This window comes from Amblyomma mixtum, chromosome 7 (assembly GCF_055824585.1).
Source record: "Amblyomma mixtum isolate Tamu chromosome 7, ASM5582458v1, whole genome shotgun sequence".
Lineage (NCBI taxonomy): Eukaryota > Metazoa > Arthropoda > Arachnida > Ixodida > Ixodidae > Amblyomma > Amblyomma mixtum.
Window position 1 is genome coordinate 230,043 of NC_143018.1, and position 22,839 is coordinate 252,881.

Here is a 22,839-nt window from a genome sequence, read left to right on the forward strand (position 1 = left end):
TACAATTGCAATTTTTGTAAATTTCCGCATCCTTTTCCGCCGTCCACCATTGGTACACACACGCACACGCATGTACCGTACACACAGGTACACACGCCACACACTTGCGGCCAAAACATGGCGGCGTCCATATCCGTGATGCGTGCTTTTGCAACAAGGTCCTTTCAGCTTTTGCACTGCAGACGTAAGCGATCTCTGCCTTCTTTTCTGATTATGATTATCCTGCAGAGAAAGCTTACTGTGTAGTTAATCTGTTCTAGTAGTCTTGCAGACTAACTGCACTGGATAGCTATTGTGGATAATGCTTAAAAGCAAGTTTTATAATAAGTTTTAGGAAATAGGGTATCGTTTTTGCAAGTCCAAAGTGTATTGTATTTAGGAAGCTGTACTTTCCTCAAAATCAGCGCTCAAGGTTGGCGGTGTTTCTCATGCTGGGCAGGCGTCCCAGTTTCTGACATGGTTTCATGGCTATGCGCGAAAGACGGAGTGGCGAGAAAAGCACAGACAGCGCAGTGTGTTTAATTTCCTCGCCTTTTCGCGTAGCATTTCGAATTTACCGACATGTGCGAGCCAGTGCTGCCAGAAAATACTGTTATGAGCACTGTTGCGATCAGAACAACACCTCGCTGTTCTTGTATTACTGTACTAATATGATTTTGATATTTATTTCGCGAAGCACGGACCCCACAAGTTGCCTGTTGCGTCGGCCTGAAGCTATGGAAGGCGCCTCCGGACTACGATGGTAACACTCAGTAAATGCTACTATTATTTCATTTCACGTTTGTTTACCATTAACGTACTCATTTAAACTGCACGCCGTAGTTAAACCAGAAATTGCAGTAGTTAAACCCAAAGGAACCCGACCTGTATTATTTGTGTGTTGGTGAAGTCATTACCACTTAGTTAACGTGGCTGAAACTGTCGTTTTTCTTTACTTTTTCGCTTTTATGTGATGCTTCTTTACCAATGGTTGCATTGCCGTTGGAAACATGAATGCCTCCACTTAATGCACCAGTGTTTATTTTGTGTCCATATTTTGCACTTGTATATAGAAGAAGAGTTTCACAGCACAGACAAGGCGGGGAATAAGATAGTGAACAAGCACGACAGGATGAGCGCTGCACTTCCAGCTGACACTTTATTAGGTCTCTTCTGTTTGGCCGCACTTTCTGCACTAGTTCACAAAAGTGCCACGCCAGTGCAGCACCAGTTTTTGCGGCGCGAGTGTAGCCTGACACTGATGCCGTGTGTGCAGCGGCCAAAATCGAGTGCAAAAGTGAAGAAATGTTGGTCTGCTACAGCCGTGTGTTAGTGTTTTGTCGCATGGTTTAACGTATGCAGAGGATTGTGCTGGCTGCATTGAACGCTGTGCATTTGTTCGAAGTGGTGCATCTCGTAGAGCGACTATGAAATTTGTTAATTCCAAAAGTGGTGATGAATTTGACACCGTCCTTTCTGTTGCGTTGTGCAAAGTGTTGCCATTCGAACATCACCAATTCGACAGGTACTTTGAAGAGGCAACAAACTTTGAATTCGAGAGGTTATTCAGACTTCCGCTCAAGACGACCTTTGGCAGTTCATACACGTGATCCAGGCTATTGCTGTTCTATTGAAAAGTGACTGCGGTTGTCCGCCAATTACAGAAGGAACGAGTTACCTGATAACTTGGACTATTTTGAACACAACAACTCGCGTTCACTGTTGGCACATAGTGACGCCGGAGTGACTATCGGAGACTAACTGGCAGGCGAAGGTGTGAGCTGACTGCGACCTCAAGGTCAGTTGCTGCTGTGAGTGGAGCTAGCTACTGATGTCGCTGCGAGTCATCACAAACGTTGCAATCACCCGAGTACTAAAAACATCTCACCATCTGCCTCTTATGGAAACAATCCATCATGCTGCGTGTAATAATATTTGCACACAAAAGAGAAATTGTGTAAAGTGTATGCGTGCGTATACACACACATGTGCGCACTGTCATTTCAGCGGTTTGGTGAGGGCACGGCGTAGATGCCGCGTATAGCACGGGTATGGAGCCGTCTCAACCATGGTCTCACCGCCGCTCATTAAAACAAAAATGGCCGCGGCGCCTTCTGCTGCAGAGCGCAACAAGCGCCTTGCACTACTTGCACGAAAAGAGAACTTGTCAGGAGACTAGTGCAGAAGAACTCGTGCAGCGTGAAGTCAAATCGAGTGCTGAAGTGTAGGTGGCGCTAGCTGCACTGGCAAATGAGTGCGCGAGTGCAGCGCCGCCTGAACTGGTGCAGAAAGTGCAGCCAAATCGGCGAGACCAATTGAAAAAACCGCAGCTTAAGTACAATTCTCAAGTTTCCAAAAATGCCATTTGATTATCGTGCAGTACTAATGACGGTGTGCTGACACATTGACTGCCTGCTAGTCTGATACTTATACTAGGCAGTTGCTTCATCTGCAGATATGTCTGGTTGCCTGTTTTGTTCAAACTAAAATAGCACTTGGCTCACCGTGAGGTCATACTGAAAACGTGGAATTCAGTGTGAGTAGGCTGTCATTCATTGCTAGTTAGGTGAAAAGTTCTGGTTCCTTTGTCTTCCTTGCTGATGGATGGTGCCATGGTTTTCTCTACACAAAATAGTGCGCTTTATCAGCTGGAACTACACTTGCAGGTGACAGTTTTGCTGTCATTTAGAGGAACTAAGGAAACACTCATTTAACTTGGTACCAGTCCAAACCAGCTACCGTTTATGTGCGAAGTTTGAATGCAGTCTATCCAGCCATGTAGCGGCCTGTCTTAATCAAGGCTTGGATTTCACTGGTTGAAAAAGGTATTGCGCTGTCATTGTTGAAAAATTCTCAATTGCCAATTTTAGCTACGATTTCTTTTGTTAGGTGTCGAGCTTCCAGAGGAGCGGAAGCTTCGCCACCTCGAGAAAGTGCCGACGTACCCGTATGGTGTTCGACCTCCCAAGATGTTCAAGGACCTACACACCATTCGAGGTCCTGAACTGGTGCACAACAGGCTCCTATACAACCAGTATGGCATAATGGTGGGTGTAGACAAAATTTCTGGGAAAATTTTTTTGACCGAACCTCCCATTTGTATGGACATGCGACTTTATTTCTCCCAAAAATTGTCCTTGATTTTATTCAGAAGCTAGATATGCAAGTATTGAAATTTCCGACTACTATTAAATACAATGTGAAGAAAAAATGGTTTCGAGTATTGAAGATCTGTTCAGTAGGAAAAACATTTTTCAGAAAATGAAGAAACATGCAAATGCTGTTGCCCTTATTTTTTTTACAAAATAGCGTATGTTCTTTGCAACTGAAATGAGCAAAATTAGACCGAGTCAGCACCATATAAGAAAGCATGTGCATAGAAATGTATAATACTTGATTAGATAGCATAACAGTATTCAACTTACGTGGTCATGCATAATGAAATGTGTAAAATGACAGGACAAAAAAAAATAGCATGGTGGCTAATAAATAACCTCATTAGTGCCTAGTTCAAGAGACCAAAAGAAATGCCCAAATTATTCCAAGGCCGATTTAATAATGCCGAGCACCCCCCTTGAAAAAATTGGCGGGGGCTTAGCTTTGGTTAAGCCTGGTAAGCTACGAAAGCGAGCGCAGCGCCTCTAACGGAAGGAACGCCTCTAGCGGGAGGAGTGTGGCACGCAGTGGCTACCGGCCGCCGCTGCACTACGAGCCGAGTTGGTAGCCCGTCTCTCGCTCCTGGTATGACGTCAGGGGTCATTCTAAATGTCACGCGTGGCTGCCGGCCGCCGCTGCACGACCACTCGACTTGGTAGCCCATCTGTCACCCTGGTATGATGTCAGAGGTCATTCTAAAGGTCAAATGTGGCTACTGGCCACTACGCGAAAGGCCGTTCATGAGCATAGTATTGCTTTCGCAGTAAAATAAAATATACTGTCGAAAATGTGATGAAGCCTTATGAGGAGGCACCATCGCAGAAACACCGAAAAGCCCGCGTTGAGTGTGCAGTTTCGGTATGTTGGGAGAAGAGTGCGGACGTAAGCAAGGGGATTGTACACTGGCGTCGGAAGGGTGAGGCCGCTTATAAAAAGGAAAAAGAAATAACCAGTGAAGCGTTAGTCAATCCAAAAGTGGTGCCGAGCTAGGTTCAGATGACTGACGAATGCGCGGTCCGACAGCTGCCTTTGCTGTGGGTGAGTGGTGAAGCTCAGAAAGTGAAACTACGTGGCCAGGTTATTTTTTGGCCTAGCGATGAGGGCCCTCTGATCATTGTCACGCCTGTCATTAACCCTTTCAGGTGCTTTGTACACAATTGCGTAAGCGGCAAACTTGCAGCTTTTTCTGAGAAAATGGAGCACTTAACAGTGTTTTCATTATTTCAATCTAATTGAGCACCCTTCTTGTTGCAAATAAGTTGCTTTTTTGGTACCATGTAGCGAACGCAGTAAGTAATATTTCACATAACAGGGAACAAGGTAGCACTTTGTTCGCCGTTTTTGTGCAGACAGATTTTGCCGCGAATTAAAATATTGGTGGTTTTTGCTCAAATTCGAGCATAATGTGCATCTTCGAAACACGCAGTGATTCCACGGTCCCTGGGGTGTTTACCTGACACACGAGAACATTTCGGTGGTACTATTTCTAACAAATCTGACACTTTGTACGGAATTCTCCACATCGTTGTGAGAAATTACCTGCTGGCCTTTCACAGTTGAAAACTAACAAATTCCCTTTCTTGAGGCCTGAATACATTACTTAGGTGAAAAAAATAATTGATCTCAGTCAAAACAAAAATTGGCACCTGAAAGGGTTAATCATATTTAAGAGGTGCGCGGGTTACAATGCACCATGTAATAGGTGGGATTTGTACATGATTGCTCACCCTGCTGTGACACCTCGACTCACCCCTGTGGGAGCCTCACGCAAAGTTCCACAAGTGGGAGTTCTCCCATATATCATGGTTGATTAAAGCTAGATTAGGGAGCTCACGCCAGGAGAGTTATGAAGGGGACACGATGAATGACGTGGGTGTTAAGTACATAACATGTTACAGAATAATAAAAAACAAACAAACAAAAGACAGCCTGCTTCTTGTGATTGTTCGAAGTGTGTGGGAAAGCCCACTTGCAGAATTTTGCGTGAGGTCAAGTCTAGCAGCATCCAAGTGCGATCGGACCACGTGATAAATGGAGAAGGAAGCTGATAGGACCTTTGTATCGCTTTCATGACACTTTAAACTCAGTCATGTGATAATGTGTCCAGATATTTGCCATGGTTGAATTTATGAAATTTGGCATGGTGTATGACTGCTGGTGTACGCATGTAAATTCTCGAGTATCCATTTCTTGTATACGAATATGTATCGAATATCAAACATATTTGATGCTTGTTTGAAATTTCAAGTATTCTCCCTCTCTCTATCAGAGACATTTTTTAGGAAAAAAAACGGGCTGTACACATGGGCAAGCCATAAACCCCATTGCAGGCTTTCTTGCTGGCCGAAGCCAAAGTGACCAAAGCTGTTACAGCTGCTGGCCAATTGTTCATATCTTAAGTGTGAGCTGCAAAATTTCCTGTGGGAATTTTTTCAAAGGAATAAAGTCCAAAATGTTGGATTGTTGAAATAAACGGCATGTGTGGCACTGACCTCGCTGTGGAGACGCCGCCGTGTTGAACTTTCTGTTGGTTGCACTCTGGTGGTCCTATTGAGCTTTTATTGCACGTAACCTTGCTGTTAGCCGTTTTCCTCGACATCCTTAGGAGGTGTTTGTTTATATATTTATTGATTGATTTATCTTGGGGCTCTTTCGGGCATTACATAGTGGTGAGGTAAAGTTGTATAAAGTGGAAGGAACACGTATATGAAGAAATACTGTAGAACCCCTCTACGGCAAAGTGACTCAGACCAACAAAAATCCTTGCGACTATATCAGGGTCTTTACTATATTAGTTGTTAGTGATAGCATGGATCTAAGGGTGCTCTCTGGTAATTAATTGGCTACTTACTAAACACAGAGTGTTGGTTTATAAAAGAAACCCTTATAAATGCCTTCTATCCTGCTCTTATCATCCCTCTATATGATGTTTATTTTCAGTTATCACATTTTATGGTATCATGTTTTTGATTTCATTTATGTCTTATGGAAGTACTGTATTTGCATGAATAATATGCAACTATGGATATAGGCTACCTGCAAATGCCAGGGGGTGCCACAAACACCGGTGCCGACTAACATGCGTTGGCCGGCGTTGCTGGGTTGCTTTCGAAGCAGCCTTCGGGAACTTGAGCAAGGCGCTTCATAAAGTCGCGATAATCGTTTTTTTTTTTTTTTCGGTTTCAAGGCCATTTAGGGCCTCCCTTTTGAATGTTGTCGGCCACCAATATTGCCGTCAAGACGCCGCCTCTTTAAAAATGGCCATGTATAAAGTGTTGCAGAACTGAGTGGAAAGTCCTTACAGCAAAGCGCCTGTCGGAGCGAAATAAGCATGTATACAGTGTTTAACTTAGCAGAGTATCTTATTTAAGTTTCTTATTTGCACGTTTTATATGGGTAGCATCAACAGATCGATACGTGTAATGTTTACCTCTGAAAACACTGAACACAAGAACGAAGTTGAAGTGATACCAGTTGCTTCTTGTTATGATATATTTCGCTACAGCACATACAGAGTTTCGCCTGCCGCGGTGGCTCAGTGGCTATGGTGCTCGGCTGCTGGCCCGAAAGACGTGGGTTCGATCCCGGCCGCGGCGGCTAGAATTTCTTTGGAGGAGAAATTCTAGAGGCCCGTGTACTGTGCAATGTCAGTGCACGTTAAAGAACCCCAGGTGGTCGAAATTTCCGGAGCCCTCCACTACGGCGTCTCTCATAGCCTTAGTTGCTTTGGGACGTTAAACCCCATAAACCAACCAACCAACCAACCAACATACAGAGTTTCGTTGCAATTTCAACCTTTCATTTCACATCATGCCTGATATTTGAGTTCGCTGCTCGCAGCTTGCGACAGCACTGCTAAGGTCAGAGGCAGGCACGTGCAGCTGCTGGCACGACTGCTGTGATGACTGTAATCACTGGTTGGAAGCAGTGTGCTTCGTTAATCAGCCCGAGCGGGCACCTTGAACCAGCATGAAGTGAGTGGGGGGGAGGGGAGCCGGCAGGTAAGCAAGCTATTAACAACAAAGCGTTCATCAGAGAACTCAGTGAAGATATGATGCAACGCACAACCAGCCACCGCGAGGCACTCTGAAATATTACCTACTGTGTCATAACCGTGCGCCGCTTCTCTGTGCCTGTGTATGTTGTCTGGTTGGGTAGGGTTGTTTTGTTCTTAAGCTTTGTCACTGTATGAAATATCCGAACGATGTTTTTGACTTTGTGGTTTCCAGGCACTGTCCGGTGCTTTTCTGCGGCCGGGTCACATTGATATGATCCGTGTCACAATAAACAAGAAGCTTGACATATCCAGGATGTTTGCAGTGTGGAGGATTGACCCACCGTGGAAGCCCATCACCAAGAAGGTATTCTTTATTTTCTACTGGGGCCAAGTCTTGCTCACCTGAGTCGTTACACGTAGCCATATTAGGATAAGGTTCCAGTGTAGAGTAGAGCCATAGCTGTCTATAGCGGGAATGCATGATACGGAGAGGAAAAAAATTTATGTACATACAGACTGCAGGATACAACACCCACTGTCCGTAGGCTGCCTATATTTAGTCGATGTGGCGAGCCAACGTAGTTACTACTGCCACTCTGCTGCAAGCCGTTTTTGATATAACGACCCGCAAACTAGGTAAAAAAACATTCTTTGGATGGATTTTCGAAGATTTTAGAAAAACATCGATTGCTTGCAGACAGACAAAAATAATGGAGCACAAATAAAAACATCTATATATTTACTCAAACAATTTTCAGGTGCCTAACTTTAATATATTTTATGTAATTCATAACCAAAGCTGGCCAAAACTGCAGAGCACCGAAGTGCAGAACTCCACTTCTGCATTATTAGTAATTTCGTTTGCTTCGAAAAATTTTTTTTTTGGGAAAGCCAATTGCGGACTGTTTCTTTCCAGTGTTTAGGCAACAATATATAAAAATTTCAAATAAATTGAAGAGGTTGACCAGCCACCCTTTGTTCAATCTTACGTGGAACTGCTCAGTTGTAGAACGGTCCGCAAAACATCCTACTGATCAATTTCTAACTTTCTATCTATTACCTATTAGCTTTTTTTTTCTCTCACTGCAGATGCCTGCGAAAAGTAAGAAAATGCCATGTGACATGTCCGCTTGGACGCTGAGAAATGAGCTTCTATCTAAAGAAAACAGCAGAAAAGAAAATTAAATAGGTATTTTCATTGCAGGCTGTTTCTGCAACTAAACTGCAGTAGTGTCTAGGGAGATGTTTTGTTGAGCAGAAAAGAAAGATTGTATCTAGCGTCCCAAGTGCACTTTATTGCACAAGTAAGACGAGAAACTAACTGTGGGCCGCAGGAAGGAAAGCTCAGGAGCAGAGCGTTTCTTACTCTTCACTAGAGGGAAAGCTGGCGGTTTAGACGCCCGAGGCATGCCGGGAAACCAGAGCTTTGGATTGACATCATGTGGCTTGTTGACTGTGATACAGATTGGATTTTTTTTGGTTGTTCAGTTTCATTTTCACCACTGTAGTTTTTACTGATGTTTTGTGTGCTTTGTGATGGTGTAGTTATCCGTGCTACATAGGAGTCTCGGAGACACTTATCTTTTAAAAGTGCAAAGCACTTTGACATGTGCAACTTATGTTAACTGTACTTGTCGAGAATTGTGTTAGGTTCATTTCGAAGGCCAGCGGTGGCCGTGTATTGCATGCAGGAATGACTTCCACTTCATGGATTAATTCACGCAAATACCCGCGTGTACCACTTGTCAGCATGAACGCAGCCATCACTTACGGGTAGGACAGGTTTCCGCTTCCTAATTCATGTTTTTCTTGGCAAGATCTGTGAGCGCAGCGCCAGGACATGGCGAGAGCCGGCACTTGGTACGTGCAAACTAGTTTCTCAGAGAAAAGCGAGGGCTCGGGCAAGTTTCTCATGGTACACGAACTAAAGCCTATGCACGGATATGTTGCCCGTACCTGTGATAACAGACAACACCAGTGAAACATTTATATTTTTCACAATGCGTAAACGAAAGCTTCTATAGTGTACTATTCTAAGCGCTAACATTTTTTTTGCGAGAATATTTTCGATAAGAAGTGGTTTTGTTAAACGCAAAAAATTATTTTCCATGGTTCGCTATATTTGATGGCATCAAGAGAAAGCCCTCACTTGTAATGGGCAAATTCAGTGCTCGTGTATGCCTATCTGCTTTTCTGCTCTTTTATTGTGACGTACAGCGAGCATATTTTATTCCAGAACATATTTATAGCGAAACAACTCTTCTTTAAACAGTCAAGCCCACTTATAGCAATCCCAGTTATAACAATATATCGGATATAACAATGGTCAGTTGCGGCACCATCAGCTTTACCATGTGTTCTATGGTAAAATAAATTTGGGGGGGGGGGGACTTTGTTGACCTAAAGTGCGGTGAGGCGAAAGCCTTTAGCGTGGTGTTGCTGCGTGTGTCACTGATGTGTGGTTAAGATGTTAATTAAGTGCACAATTGTTTGTGAATCTTAAATGCTGGAGACACTGGAGGGCGTTTGGGAGGCATCCGTCTGATTCGACGCCTTTCTGCAAACACTCTCCAGCGTCCTAGACAAGGAGAACTACATATGCAATGGCAGGAAGTAGTGTAGCCTTTAGCACGCTCGGCTGCGGAACAGAAGGATGGTGGTTCGAATCCCATCGTGCACTGAGATTTTTTTTCTGGTCTGACTAGAAAAAGCTTGACACCTCTGCTGACAACCTTCTGTCGACAACGATGAGACATTAAAGGCTTTCGCCTTAATAAACCGCTTATAGCAATGCTGCAGTGGCACATTATCAGTTATAACAATTAAATCTGGTCATTGAGTGTCAGCCATAAAAGAAACAAAGACACGGAAACGCTACAACCGCGCCGGCAAAACCATGCTTACAACACAAAAGCACGCACGTGTGGAGTCGACCGACGAACCGAACCGGTTCAGCGATGCAGCGAAAGCGAAAGAACCTGCGACAACGCCGGTAGGAGAAAGGGCGGATTCGTTCCCCTGTGCAAAAGGCCCATGCAGAGATGTAGGGAGCATGGTCGCATTGTAGGGATCCTTGGTGCAGCAGTCCGTTATTATGTTTCTGAGGGGTGCGCTGCTCGCAGAAAGAAAACTGGCAGCGCGCACGTTGTCCTATCTTGCCCTGTTCGTCGCTAACTTGGCCACTATCCCCTTTTCCACGTTTCACAGACTTCACGTTTCCTACGGACAGGTGTCACTGCGTCAGGCGAGCTGCTGCATTGCTGCATTGGCCACGCGCGCCATGTGAACTCTCATCAGTCGCTGCAGTGCATGCACGTTGCCAGTGTGGTTTTCCCCTTATCAGCTGTGTCAGCTGTCACCATTCCCTCGATTCTGCGAGCTTCTTCAAATATTTACTGTAAGAATTGCTTGCAGAAAGAGGGCTTAAGGGTGCACTGAAGAGGAATCTGAACTTGTCTTTTTGCCGCGGGAACCTGGTCTACACGTTCCGAGCTTTCTTAGAAACTTCGATTTATTGCCCTGTGTGGCCAATTTCCGTAATTACATCGAATTAACGTCCGGCTCCCGCCTTTTCTTTTAATTCTCCCGCGTACGGTGGGCGGAGTCGACCAACGCATGGAGCGCCTTTCACCCAGTCCCATGGTGGCTTGCCGCTCTGCCATCGGTGGAGTAATACGTAGTAGTCCGTAGTAGCAAATAGTCCGCGCGTATTTTTATTTCTGCGGGCTTATTTTGCAGCTAATTATCTGCTGATGAAACTATTTATTCATGGAAACCTAAAAAACAAAATAAAGCGAAAGCAAAGCCTCCACGGAGCTGGCTGAAAGGCACTTCACGCGTTGGTCGACTCCGCCCTCCGTACGCGGAGAATTAAAAAAATAAAGGCGGGAGCCGGACGTTAATCCGATTTAATTAGGGAAATCGGCCACACAGGGCAATAAGTCGCAGTTTATAAGAATGCTAGGAACGTGTAGATCGAGTTTTTGCGGCAAAAAGACAAGTTCAGAATCCTCTTCAGTGCACCTTTAATGCCAGGGACATGGAGGCGCGCGAAGCTCCCATCGGTGCAGTGATGACTGTGCTTTGGTCATCGGTGAACGATGATGATTGCAGCGTGTCGAGTCCAAGAATTCTTGCACGCTGACGAAGCAGTCATGACAAATGAAGACCTCACCAATGAGGTGATCATGGCAGCTTTTAGTGGCACGGACAGGAACAAACAGGAACCTTTGCGGGTTGTGGTATAACAGTAAAAGCTCGTAATTCGACGTACATTAATTCGAAAATTCGGATAATTCAAACTGCCAGCACAGTTCCAGGCCATCTGCCATGTAAATCTATGGCGTCGTAGGGTTTGCTAATTCGGACATTACCGGTCTTGTACCGGTTAATTCGAACGCCGTTAAAGAACCCTAGGTGGTCGAAATTTCTGGAGTCCTTCATTACGGCGTCCCTCATAGCCTGAGTTGCTTTGGGACATTAAACCCTATTAAAACCAATAAACCAACCAATGCGAACGGGCTCCCCAAGGGAGGCTGCGTCCTGGTATGGCTAGCACGGCAAGCAATTGACAAATAGCCCTGTTCACACCTGAATTTTATGCTGCAGAGTCATCCATGCACCTGAAACGTTTGTACAATGCCAGGCATGACGACAAACGCACAGCCTTGTCTCGAAATCAATCGGACCGCATAGTTTCGGTTTCGCTTTTCTGAGCTTCGCGCAAGCGTGTGGCAGCCAGCTAACCAAGCCCTGCTGTGCGTCGTTTTGGGCGCTGATTGGCGCGACTGCATTCATCCGCGTGGTTCTTTCTCCGGTTCTTCCAGTGCGCCGTAACTGCGCGCTCGTCACGTGCTGTTCGCGGTCTGTGCAGTGAAGCCTCCTCACTCCTGACACTGATGCTTGTGAGAGGTGTGACGCAGTAGTGGTGGAGCTCTAGCGCTACCGCGTCGCGCTGCGAAGATTCTTGGGGAGGCCTTCACCACTTCCGAGCAGTCCTGCTTTGACACTCCCAACAATATGCATGTAATAAAGCATTTATTAAAATGCGAAAAAAAAAAAATAATAATCCTCACACCGTTCTCATCTCAAAAGCAAGCAACCGTTGTTTTTACTTTCACCAAACAACTATACTGTGATGCAATCGGTTCTTAGCTTTTCAGGATCATTCAATAATTTGAACATTTTTCCGGTCCCCTGAAGTTCGAATTAACAAGCTTTTACAGGCATTAGAACAATCAAACCCCTCCACATCTTCCTTGTCTACAAATGTTCTAATGTTATAACCTGATTATAATAATTATCGGTTATAAGATGGTATTTCCGTGGCACTTCAGTATTGTTATAATGGTACGACTAAACAGCGCTGACGGATGGGACGGAGCAAGCTGACTAAGAACCAAACAGCCATTTCGGTTATTTTGGTTGTTAGTCAGCGCTGTTTAGTCGTACCTTTCAACATGAACCAACCAGCCTGACTCAGCCCTCTCCTTCAATATTGCTATAAGTGGATTCGAGTGAATTTGTATTTCTACAGTTGTAGTTATGTTTTAGGGCGAAGCCAAGTACAATACGTTCTCGTCCCGGTATTCCCACGGTGGATGAAGTGGCTTTTCAGAAACTCCCATGGACGGTGGCGCCAGGTAATAATAATAATTAGAAACTCTAGTCCCAGCAGAGGCCCTCGCTCTCCGAGCTGCATTGCCAAAATCGCCGGAAGTGTGCCGCGAGTCATGCGCTTTGGCAAGAACGACTTGGAGTCTTTGGCCGAGGGGGCAGCCAGTGATAACGCTAGGCGTAGTGGCGTCATCTGCTGCATTGTCTGCTGCGCATGCGCTAGCACGGTGACACGGCAGCCAAGTAGCGGGGGGGAGCAGGGGTGAGTGGTTTCAAAAAATGTGATGTAACCGCCTCTAAGTTCTTTCCTTCCTCCATGGTGGGCAATGAAGCGAACCAAACCAACATTTGAGGCTTGAATCGGAGGGGCAAGAAAGCACATTTGTGCTTAAGTTTCATATTTCGTATTAATGCAAGCATCTTTTGCAGTTGGATCAAATTAACAGCCTGCCCATCGGATTTTACTGACAACAAAAAGAGATGACGTCCTCAGCACCCCCTTCAACCTCTAAACACTGACGTTTGTGTGTACGCTGGACAACTTGTCAGCACAGCAATAGCTTTGTTTCATTTTCTCAGCTTCTGAATTTCAGCTGCCTGCTGCAGTGGCTCAGTGGCTAGGGTGCTCAGCTGCTAAGCTGGAGTTCCCGGATTCGAACCCAGCCACGTTTTGATGGAGGCGAAACGCAAAGGCTCCCGTCTACTGTGCGATGTCAGTGCACAAGATCACAGGCGCTCGAAAATAATACTTAGCCCTCATCTACAGCATCTTTCTCTCTTTTCCTTCTTTCACACCCACCTTCCTCCCTTGGCACAGTCCGGGTGTCCAACGAGGTGTGAGACAATTGCTGCGCCATTGTGCTTTTCTCAGAAAAAAAAAACAAAACAAAAAAACGGAATTTGAGCTACCTGCTGTGACAGTTCAGTCACTGAGGCATTTCGGTGCAGAGTTTGATTTCACTTACCTATGTCGTGGTCACATACTGAAGCCGTAATGGTTGATGGGGAGGCCACTACTGTGGGCTGCCTCATAGCCTGCAGTGCTGCTTTAGCGTGTGGAATCCCAGTAGTCGTTAGAGCTTTATTTCATGCTTTCTCATGCATCCAGGGCCAGGGGAAAAGGATGGGAAAGGGCAAGGGCTCCATCGACCACTACGTCACTCCCATCAAGGCAGGCCGTGTCATCATTGAAGTCGGGGGCTACGTGGAGTTTGAGGAAGTCCGGCCACTCCTGCAGGACGTCAGTTCTTTTTTTCATCTTCTTTGTTTGTTTGATCGTTCTGTTACCCCCATGAAATGGCTTTTTCAGGAGTAACTCGCACTTACCCGAAAATGCAGAATTTCGAGGCATGTTACACGAGATCAAGACACAGTGCACATAAAGCAAAAGTGGCATGGTCTTAACAAAAAAACCAAATGTAGTATATCTTTGATGATATGATCATGGCTGATATAAACTTCGACATGATATGAATTTGTAAAATTCAGATGTCCTACTTCATTGTCCTTGATCGTATGAGCATTCTTTGTTTTACATAACTTGAGGACCTCCTCTATGTAGGTGGTGCAAGTTTCCTGCAGCAACTGAGCCCTGTGTACAAGTGTTTGTTTAGCCCGTTTTCATTTGCGCGAGGCAGTCACCAGAACACTGTCACAAATCAGTACCGAAGCAGTCCCAGGTGGTGAGAGAGTCCTTGTGCTTCTCTAACCAGACTGGAGCAGTGTGTGTCAGAATGTAAACCACATTGATGAGCTGAGTGGCGGCGTTCCACCGGTTATAGTGACTCACCCTTTAGTAATGGCTCAGCCACTCATCCAACATCCTCACCTGCTGCTTCTGCAAAAGCCCGAGGCTTCCGATAGGGCTGCAAGGAACCGTTCACAGCACCCACAAGCCAGTCTGCAGCCTGGATCGCAGCGTAACGTAGAGCTGTGCACGGGCCGCAAATTTCAGCCCGCGCCCGGCCCTAGCCCTACACTACTGCCGGAGGCCCGGCCCGGCACGACACTTAAGAAACCTAAGCCCGCCCGGGCCCGGGCCCGGCCCGACCTGCAAAACTGAAATTGAAGTGACGATGAAACAGAAAGAGATAATTTAAGGAAAATCAGTTTATTTCAATGTTTTTAAAAAGCTCGGCTCTCATGGTCTAGAATACTACAGGAACCTTACTACCCGGAAACCCGCAGAGCTCAACTTTTGACTAAAGGCTAATTCACTCTGGTGACTCGCGGAGGCACTCGAATCGTCACGGAGGGGACGACCCCAATGAGTCGCCAGCTACATGTTTGATGCCCGATTCCGCTGTCCTCCGTGACGAATCGAGTCGCGCGACCTCCGTGCATTCACGTGACGGCAACTAAACTATGCGCCTACGCACGTAAACATGGCGAGCAAGAAGATAATGGTCACAACACTTCGTTGTTGCCACACGAGCGAGAATCCTGTTGTCCCGTACATGTGATAATAACCCCTTCACCCCTCCCACCCGGCCCCCGTCAACGCGTGGCGGAGGGTACTTTTGCGAGTGCCTTCGGTTCGACACACCTCACCTTCCTTTGTGCAGTGTACATTTGGGCTCGTGAGACCACTCATGTGGAGATTAGTTTCGAACCTTGCAACAGTAGGGCGGCTGGAGCCACGCAGGAGCAATCGCGATCGCGAAGCCCGGCCGGCCCGTCCGAGACAAATATACCGTGGCCCGAGCCCGGCCCGGGCCCGGGTGAATAGACTTCCACAAGGCCCGAGCCCGGCCCGCGGGCCGGGCCGGGTACGGGCTTTCGGGCCGGCCCGAGCCCGTGCACAGCTCTAGCGTAACGACGTGCTGCGGATGGCTCATCGGCTGGTTGCATGGTGCCATTCAGTGGTCCCAGGCTGGCAAGGCGACGACTGGCGAGGCTCCAGTAGCAGTTGCACCGTTTGTAGTTGGGATCATCACCCAGCTCCTCCACCACAGTGTTGCGGCTGTAACATCACAACTCGTTCTAGCCAGTTCAATGGGCCAGGGACTCACAGCCAGCGCGAAGTAATACTGGGGCCGCTAGATGGGCTCAAACGCGCCGAACCACTTCAACTTCCTCTTCATTGCTTCCTCTGCCTTGCCCCTCGTAGGTCTTTGCAAGTCTCCAACAATGCACATTAGTACAGTACAAGTGCAGTGTTCGTTCACCATGCCTGTGTTCTTTCTCGCATATATGTGGGTGTGTGTTGCAGTACATGATCCCATGATCTTCGGTCCATGAGTAGCCCGTCACTGGAGAGACGACCCGCAGCAAATGATAGGTGTAACATTAAAGGGATACTGAACCAAACTTTTTGAAGCTGCTCTTTTACACGTAAACAAGAGCTTGACTGCTAATATTGATAAATATGACAAGCATTTTAGCGAAAAAGGCGGATAACACGCTTTTTTTTTCGCAATTTATTGCCGTATCGTTGCACCTGGCGGCCGCCTGTGGAAGCTGCAACTAGACGTCATTACACCCGCGCGCCCACCGTTCCCGCAGAAGCACGATTGCCATCGCTACTCGCGACTTTTCCATGTCTGTCGTCTGCTCACAGCGTACACAGATATGTCAAGATGTTAATCGATGCTGTCTACATACATAACCGCATGCACGCTTACGTCCACTAAATGCAGCTACTTTTTCCGGACCTTACACCATTTCTAACATTCTCACTTTTAAAACAGAAGCGCGACGATGTTCAGACTAGGGGCGCCATCTGGTGGTCAGGAGGGGAAGCATTGTTGTCAACAAACGGACACCCCTCTTAGCCTGAAGGGGCAGAATCGTCACTCTCAATAAAAAAATAAAGCAAATATATATTACTCGTAAGTTTTCTTATGGTTGTCAGGAGACGAAGCGAAAGACCAGTGGCCCATTTATGGCCAGTGAACGCGTTGAAGCCAGTAACGACGACGAAACCGGTCCAGAGCGAGGTTTCATGCATCGAAGGGCGCCGCCATATTTGTCGCCGCGGGAGGGTGCCATGACGTCACGCTCTTCACCTCGCGCCGGCCGGGAGGGCTTGGCGCGCGCTCATGAAACATCAAAAATAAAACCATCCGCTGAAAAATATGCACAGTGACGACTAGATTTCGGTGTAATCACATTCCGAGAATCTATTTTCAGCGTTTTTGTTCAATTTTAAGATTTTGCTTCAGTATCCCTTTAAGAGATAGGAAGCGGGCGGAGTGGGTGAGGGAACAAACTCGGGCTAATGACATCCTGGTCGAAATAAAGAGGAAGAAATGGGCTTGGGCGGGGCATGTAATGCGAAGGCAAGATAACTGCTGGTCATTAAGGGTAACGGAGTGGATTCTAAGAAAAGGCAATAGCAGGGGACGGCAGAAAGTTAGTTGGGCGGATGAGATTAAGAAGTTTGCGAGAATACGGTGGCCGCAGCTGGCAAAGGACAGGGTTAATTGGAGAGCCATGGGAGAGGCCTTTGCCATGCAGTGGATGTAGTCAGGCTGATGATGCATGTAAGGTCACCTTTTTTTTTGAACCCGGCTTTATAGTGAACTGGGCACGTCTTTGCAACGATGTTGCCATGCTTGCTCAAGTCCAGGTCAGTGCCTTGCTTCGTTGTTACAGAACAGCGCAATGGCACAAGGATGCCTCAGCTGTCAACTTCAGAAGCTTTCTCAAGTTTCGCAAGTTGCTGCTGACACATCTTTTTTTTTGTTTGTTGAATAGTCGCGTCGTTGCTGCAAGGTATGAATTTGGAAGATGTTCTGTTAGGTCCAATTTGTGCTTGGCACATGTATATTTAATGCTGTACAAGCATTTCAGTGGAAGGGAGGTTGTACCTTTCAGGCTCTACAGAATGTTTTCTGAGAACTACAGTAGAACCCCGTTCATACGTTTTTCACCGGACCGGGAAAAAAAAACGTAACAGCCGGGAAAACGCAACAGTGAGGAAAGCACCGAAAATTAATGAAAACAGTGCAGCTTTGACTTGAAACAATTAATTTCCGCAAATTGACCCTAGGACTTTAAAAAATCGAGAATGGTGGATTGCAGTTTCTTTCGCTCGCTGGAAAGAACAACGCGTTTCTCAATAGCAAAGGCCGCATTGCTGTCAGCGTCGCTTTACGGTGCGGCCACACCGCACGCACGCAGCAGTGCTGTGCAGTTCACGCGCTCACTGCAGTCCACGCTGAAGCGACGTTGTGCACAGCGTCAAGCACTGAAATGTTCGTAGGCTGCTCGCCGCGCTGCTCCGCATAAGCCGCCCTGGCTGCCTGTCGACTGCGTTTAGTACGTCCAGCTTTTCCTCAAGGGAAAGCCCCTTCCGCTTACTCAACGCTATCACGCCATCAAAGCACAATAAAGATGTTGTTGCGACTGAGAAGGATGAAAAGGAAATTGCACGGGCCCTGCCGACTGGCTCCAGCCGAGCCACCACCGCTGTCACTTGCAGATAGAGGAGAGTTAAAAGATAAAAAGAAAGAGTGAAAGAAAAGACGCGCTGATAAGCGACCGCAGCCGCACGCCTCCTCCTCACCACCTCCCACGATAAAGATCGCGGCGTTCGGCGTGCGAGGCAGATAGCCATCTAGTGGCGGCCTCTCCAACTCGCGTGCGGCTTCTTGCAGCCAGTTCCGTAGCCAAGCCGGGCCAAGACTCGTCAAAAATCAAAATGGCGGTTGGCGCGCATTGCCCGGGCGGGTTCGGGGAGCCCGGTTGCGACGTATCATGCGGGATCGTTTCCTCAGCTACGACGTAACAGCGGGGTTCCCAATACATTGGATCCTATGGAAGCTATGCCGGGACCCGAAGAAAACGACGTAACAGCCGGGAAAACGCAGCAGTGAGGAACGTAACAGCGGGGTTCTACTGTACTTCCGCTGGCACAACCATTGTCAAAATGCTATTCACAGTCATAGTGGGGAGAACACGGTTTTAAGGGGAATGACCTTTTGCCGCTGTTCCTGTGAGTTCAGTCTGTGGGAGTGTTGAAAAGTGATACCTGGTTCTTGCAGGATGTGTAGCCACTATCGCAGTCAGGTACAAAGTTCTTCTTATCCATATTGACACATAATTGTGCATTTTTTGCGATAGCCAAATGCACAAAAGATTTAAAGCAGCGAATTAGAGCATGTCTTTGCAGTCGTGATCGCAGAAACACGCGAGACGGTCCTGCTTATCGTCGTACGCCTGTAAGCTTAGCTGCTGGTAACCCAATCATGCATTATTATTGGTGGCATGATACAATGAAACATCTCTTTAATATGCCAAACAAAGCGACAAATCACAGTGTGTGCCTCCAGTGCCGCTTCGCAGCGCATCTCTACACGGTCGAAAATAAAAAATATTTGGAAAGTGAGCGGTGTGAAAGCTTCTACCTGCTCAGAATAAATTGGTTAAATAAAGAAAATAGGCATGTATCAAGGTTGAAGTCATTGAACGCTGACTGAGGTTGCAAATTCTCCGCAATGTGCCGCTGCTCCATAGCAATGCCAGCAGAATCGGTGGAGAGGATAGACCCTTGAACACGTGCCGCCACTAACGTTGGCGCTCACTTCAGGTCACAACAGCGCCGTTGCATCGTCGGAGCGCCTATCTTTCTTTCACCATGCTCTGGAGCTTGCATCGTGCCAGAATCTGAAACTGCAGGACCGTTTGCAGTTCGATTTGCCACTTACCAGGCTAGCCAGACAAGCTGCATGTGAATGCAGGAAACCTGAAATGTGCACTGTGTTATCGTCTTTGATCTCCATTTGCTTCCATCAGTTCGCTTTGCGCTCGCATTGCTATGCGTACGCTACTTTGAGGTGCGCATGCAGCGATGACAGCAAAGAACCAGCAGAAGAGTGAAGCGTAACATGAAACAAACATGAACAAAGTTGTGTTGATTCTTTTCTCTCGAACATAAAAATGGGGTGCATGGTACAATAGGGCAATTTGGTTGTTTGTAGTTTTTTACTTGATGGTGGGGAAACTCTGGTTTCGATTAACAAAATTCTTTTACGGTGCCTTACTACAAAACAAACCAACTCTGTGGCTGGTGTTCCTTTTAAGCAGCGATTCCATTTAGCTAATTTTTGTTTATCGAGATTCTACTGTATTTGAATGCATTATTTCATGTAAGTGGCTGTGGTATGTCCTAATGTGCCTCTGTGCGAAGTGCTGCTTGGTGGTAGTTCGTCGAAATCAGATAGGTCGATTTTTACCTAGTCAGAATAAATGGGAATAAGTTTTGGCAATTGTAAAGCATTTTCATTGCATGCCTTTTCATTTTTAAGCATTATTTATCCTGTCTTTTTTGTCTCAGCACTAGTGTTCGCATTCAGAATGTTCTGCATGCCAAATTTATATGAAATTTGTTGTGACTTTCTTGTCTCATTTCTCTTAACAGCTCTGTTGTGAATTTTGTCATGTCCCCGTATTGAAGTATTAACCATGTTACAACCGCAGTGATATTTTTCCGATGAAAAAAAGCTCGAACATGAACCTGAGTAATTTCTGAACTCGCAAAAAAAAACTGAAAAATTTGCGTATAAGGCGCAACCTTGTATAGGATGCATCAGCAAGATTTTTGAAAAAAAAAGCCGTGTCTTATACACCGGAAGATACGGTCGTAAAAATGCATTGTGCACCCAGAAGTATCCACCCACTCAACCCTCTAGAAGTCACTTCCATCACCCACCTACCTACGTCCCCCAGAAGCTCACGCAGTAGTGGAATGTAAGAGCGAATTGTACAGGGTTGTCCACTCTTAGAATGTCGCTCCGTGCTGCCGGCGCTGCACGGACACCAAAGACTTAAAATATTTGCAGATCCTAGTGCTGTTACAGTAGTATACAACGCCGTGACTATTACGTGGCGCGTATTTTCTCCCCAGTGTTCTTATTTGTATGTTCCAACTTAAGCAGGCGAACGGAAGACTTTGCTATTGTTGCTGCAACGGGGTAAAAGCAGCCGATAGGCTTCTCATCAATCTTTTGTTTAGTCAGAAACGTTTCTCTGATCTGCGTTATGTGGACGCAGTGCAAAATTGAAGCCCAGTTCACCACAATACAGAGCGCACTGTAGCAGACGATGAGTGAAACCCCGCCTACGGCTCTCGCTGCTTCTGCGCAATACAGTGGAACCTCGATTATACGACGTTCAGGGGACCGCGCGAAACCGTCGTATAATCCGGGTGTCGTATAATCGAAAATCAATCGTGATATTTTTTAACGTCTGAACTTCATCGTCATCTTTTTTTTTTTTTTCGGAACACAAATGCAGCACATTTATGCCGGCAGAGGGCTAGTCTTCAACAAACAAGATAAAATGGCCGTTGAGGCTGCCGTGCAGCAGGGCAGCGGCTCGCGCGGTTTTCTTGATAGGTGGAAAGATTAAGGCGCACCGGTTATCAACTGGCTAAAGTGTGCCTACCGTATTTACTCGATTCTAAGCACCCCCTTTTTTTCACGATCGCGATGCCCAAAGTGAGAGGGGGTGCTTAGATTCGAAAAATCTAAACTGACCCCCCTCCCCCCCTCCCCCGGGCCCCTCTTTTCGCGGTGAAATCTCGATGAAACGGGCGCGAGAAAAAACATTTTATTTAGGGAACATTCAAAAGAAAAATAGCTGCAGACAGTTCTGTGCCGCCATCTGTCTTGTAGTGTCGGAACGCAGCAACACAAAAAGTGCTGTGGACGCCCCTGTCCTCGCTTCGGCGAGCGCGGCCTCACTCACTTATCTGTTTTTTCAGCAGCGTCCACTCCGGCGGACGCATTTGTTGCTGCGACGGGTGTCTTATCTTTTCTCTTTATCTTTCCTCTGATCTTTTAACTCTCCTCTATCTGCACTTGGCAGCGGTGGTGGCTTGGCTCGAGCCAGTAGGCAGGCCCATGCAATTTCCTTTTCATCCTTCTCTCAGTCACAACAACAACAACGCGCAGGCCGCGCCTCCTCGGGACTCCGACTGCACAGGCTCCACGAAAAAGAGAGCAAGTGCACTTGGCGGCCTTGGCAACGCTCTCTTCCAAGCAAAAAAGGGGGTGCTTAGATTCGCATGCAAAGTTTTTTTCAGAAATTTTTTTCCGAAAATAGGGGGGTGCTTAGAATCGCGAAAATACGGTACATCCCGGCCTGCATTTGCTGACGACCTTTTTTGACGGACGGTACGAGCCAGACGTCGTACGAAGCGGGGTCCTTCTAAAATTTGCGTCGTATAACCGAGGTTTTTAATGCATTGTCTTTATGGGGATTTTGCCGGGACCGCACAAATTCGTCGTAAAATGCGGGTCGTCGCATGACCGGGGGACGTATAATCGAGGTTCCACTGTAGTAGTTTGTACAGCCCCCAGCGGAGCACCAGCAGCACGGAGCGACGTGCTAAGAGTGGACGACCCTGTACAAGCAATACTGCTAGCGCAGATTTGTCGCATCACATTGCATATCACTTGTGCATTTTTTTTTCACCCATAAGTGCAGTCTAAGATTTCTTCTTATGTGCTTCATACTTTTATTTCCAGGTATGTTACAAGCTTCCTGTGGATGCTATACCAGTCAGCAAAGAGGTGCTTGAAAAAATAAAGCGTGAAGAGGATGAGTTGGCAAGCAAGAACATCAATCCATTCACCATCGAGCGAGTTATCGATTACCAGATGCAGGACTCTGCACGATGGATCAGCAAATATGATAGGAAATACTATACCAAATACGTCTGATGTTACAGTAGTGTAAAAGCTGGTGTGGCTGCAGGCTGACTTGTTTTGTTTTGTACATAGAATAAAGCTCAGTAAAATAATATGTTACTTTTTTATGGTTTTCTTCATTCAGTGCAGTGCCTTTGGTAGCAGAGCTTGTGTCTGTGGTTTTATGTTGCTCATCCCCGCCGGGGCTTCTGCAACATATCAAGCGATGGTGAGTTGCGACAGCAGCGTTTACTGAGCACTCGCAGGGGCACTCTCGCAAGGGTATGCTGGTGAGCATTGTGCCACCACAGACCTGAGCACCCACATCTGGCCATGTGTGGCATAGCCGTGTCCAGGGAAAAGGAGATCCTGGTGGTTGTGCCGATGCCAAGTGTTTGGACTTTTAAAGGGGCTGTGAAACACTGCCTGGGGGAATACCGGCTATACTTCAGGTGG

At 46.7% G+C, this 22,839-nt stretch overlaps 1 protein-coding gene across 1 annotated transcript; it reads left to right on the top strand.

Moving 5' to 3' along the window:
- The first annotated feature begins 38 nt into the window (after positions 1 to 38).
- On the top strand, positions 39 to 22,509 carry LOC149334778 (large ribosomal subunit protein uL16m-like). The gene is made up of 6 exons (XM_089551401.1): positions 39 to 184; positions 677 to 742; positions 2,869 to 3,026; positions 7,365 to 7,496; positions 13,857 to 13,988; positions 22,222 to 22,509. The coding sequence occupies exons 1-6, from the start codon at positions 118 to 120 to the stop codon at positions 22,414 to 22,416; spliced, it is 750 nt and encodes a 249-aa protein (XP_089407527.1). The 5' UTR covers positions 39 to 117; the 3' UTR covers positions 22,417 to 22,509.
- Positions 22,510 to 22,839: the final 330 nt, after the last annotated feature.

What these genes read in the sequence shown, in the direction of transcription:
- LOC149334778 (XM_089551401.1), top strand. Translation starts at nt 118, where the DNA reads ATGGCGGCGTCCATATCCGTGATGCGTGCTTTTGCAACAAGGTCCTTT. An exon ending in GGAAGCCCATCACCAAGAAG is followed by an intron (nt 7,497 to 13,856) that starts GTATTCTTTATT and finishes TCATGCATCCAG; the next exon opens with GGCCAGGGGAAAAGGATGGG. An exon ending in TCCGGCCACTCCTGCAGGAC is followed by an intron (nt 13,989 to 22,221) that starts GTCAGTTCTTTT and finishes TTTTATTTCCAG; the next exon opens with GTATGTTACAAGCTTCCTGT.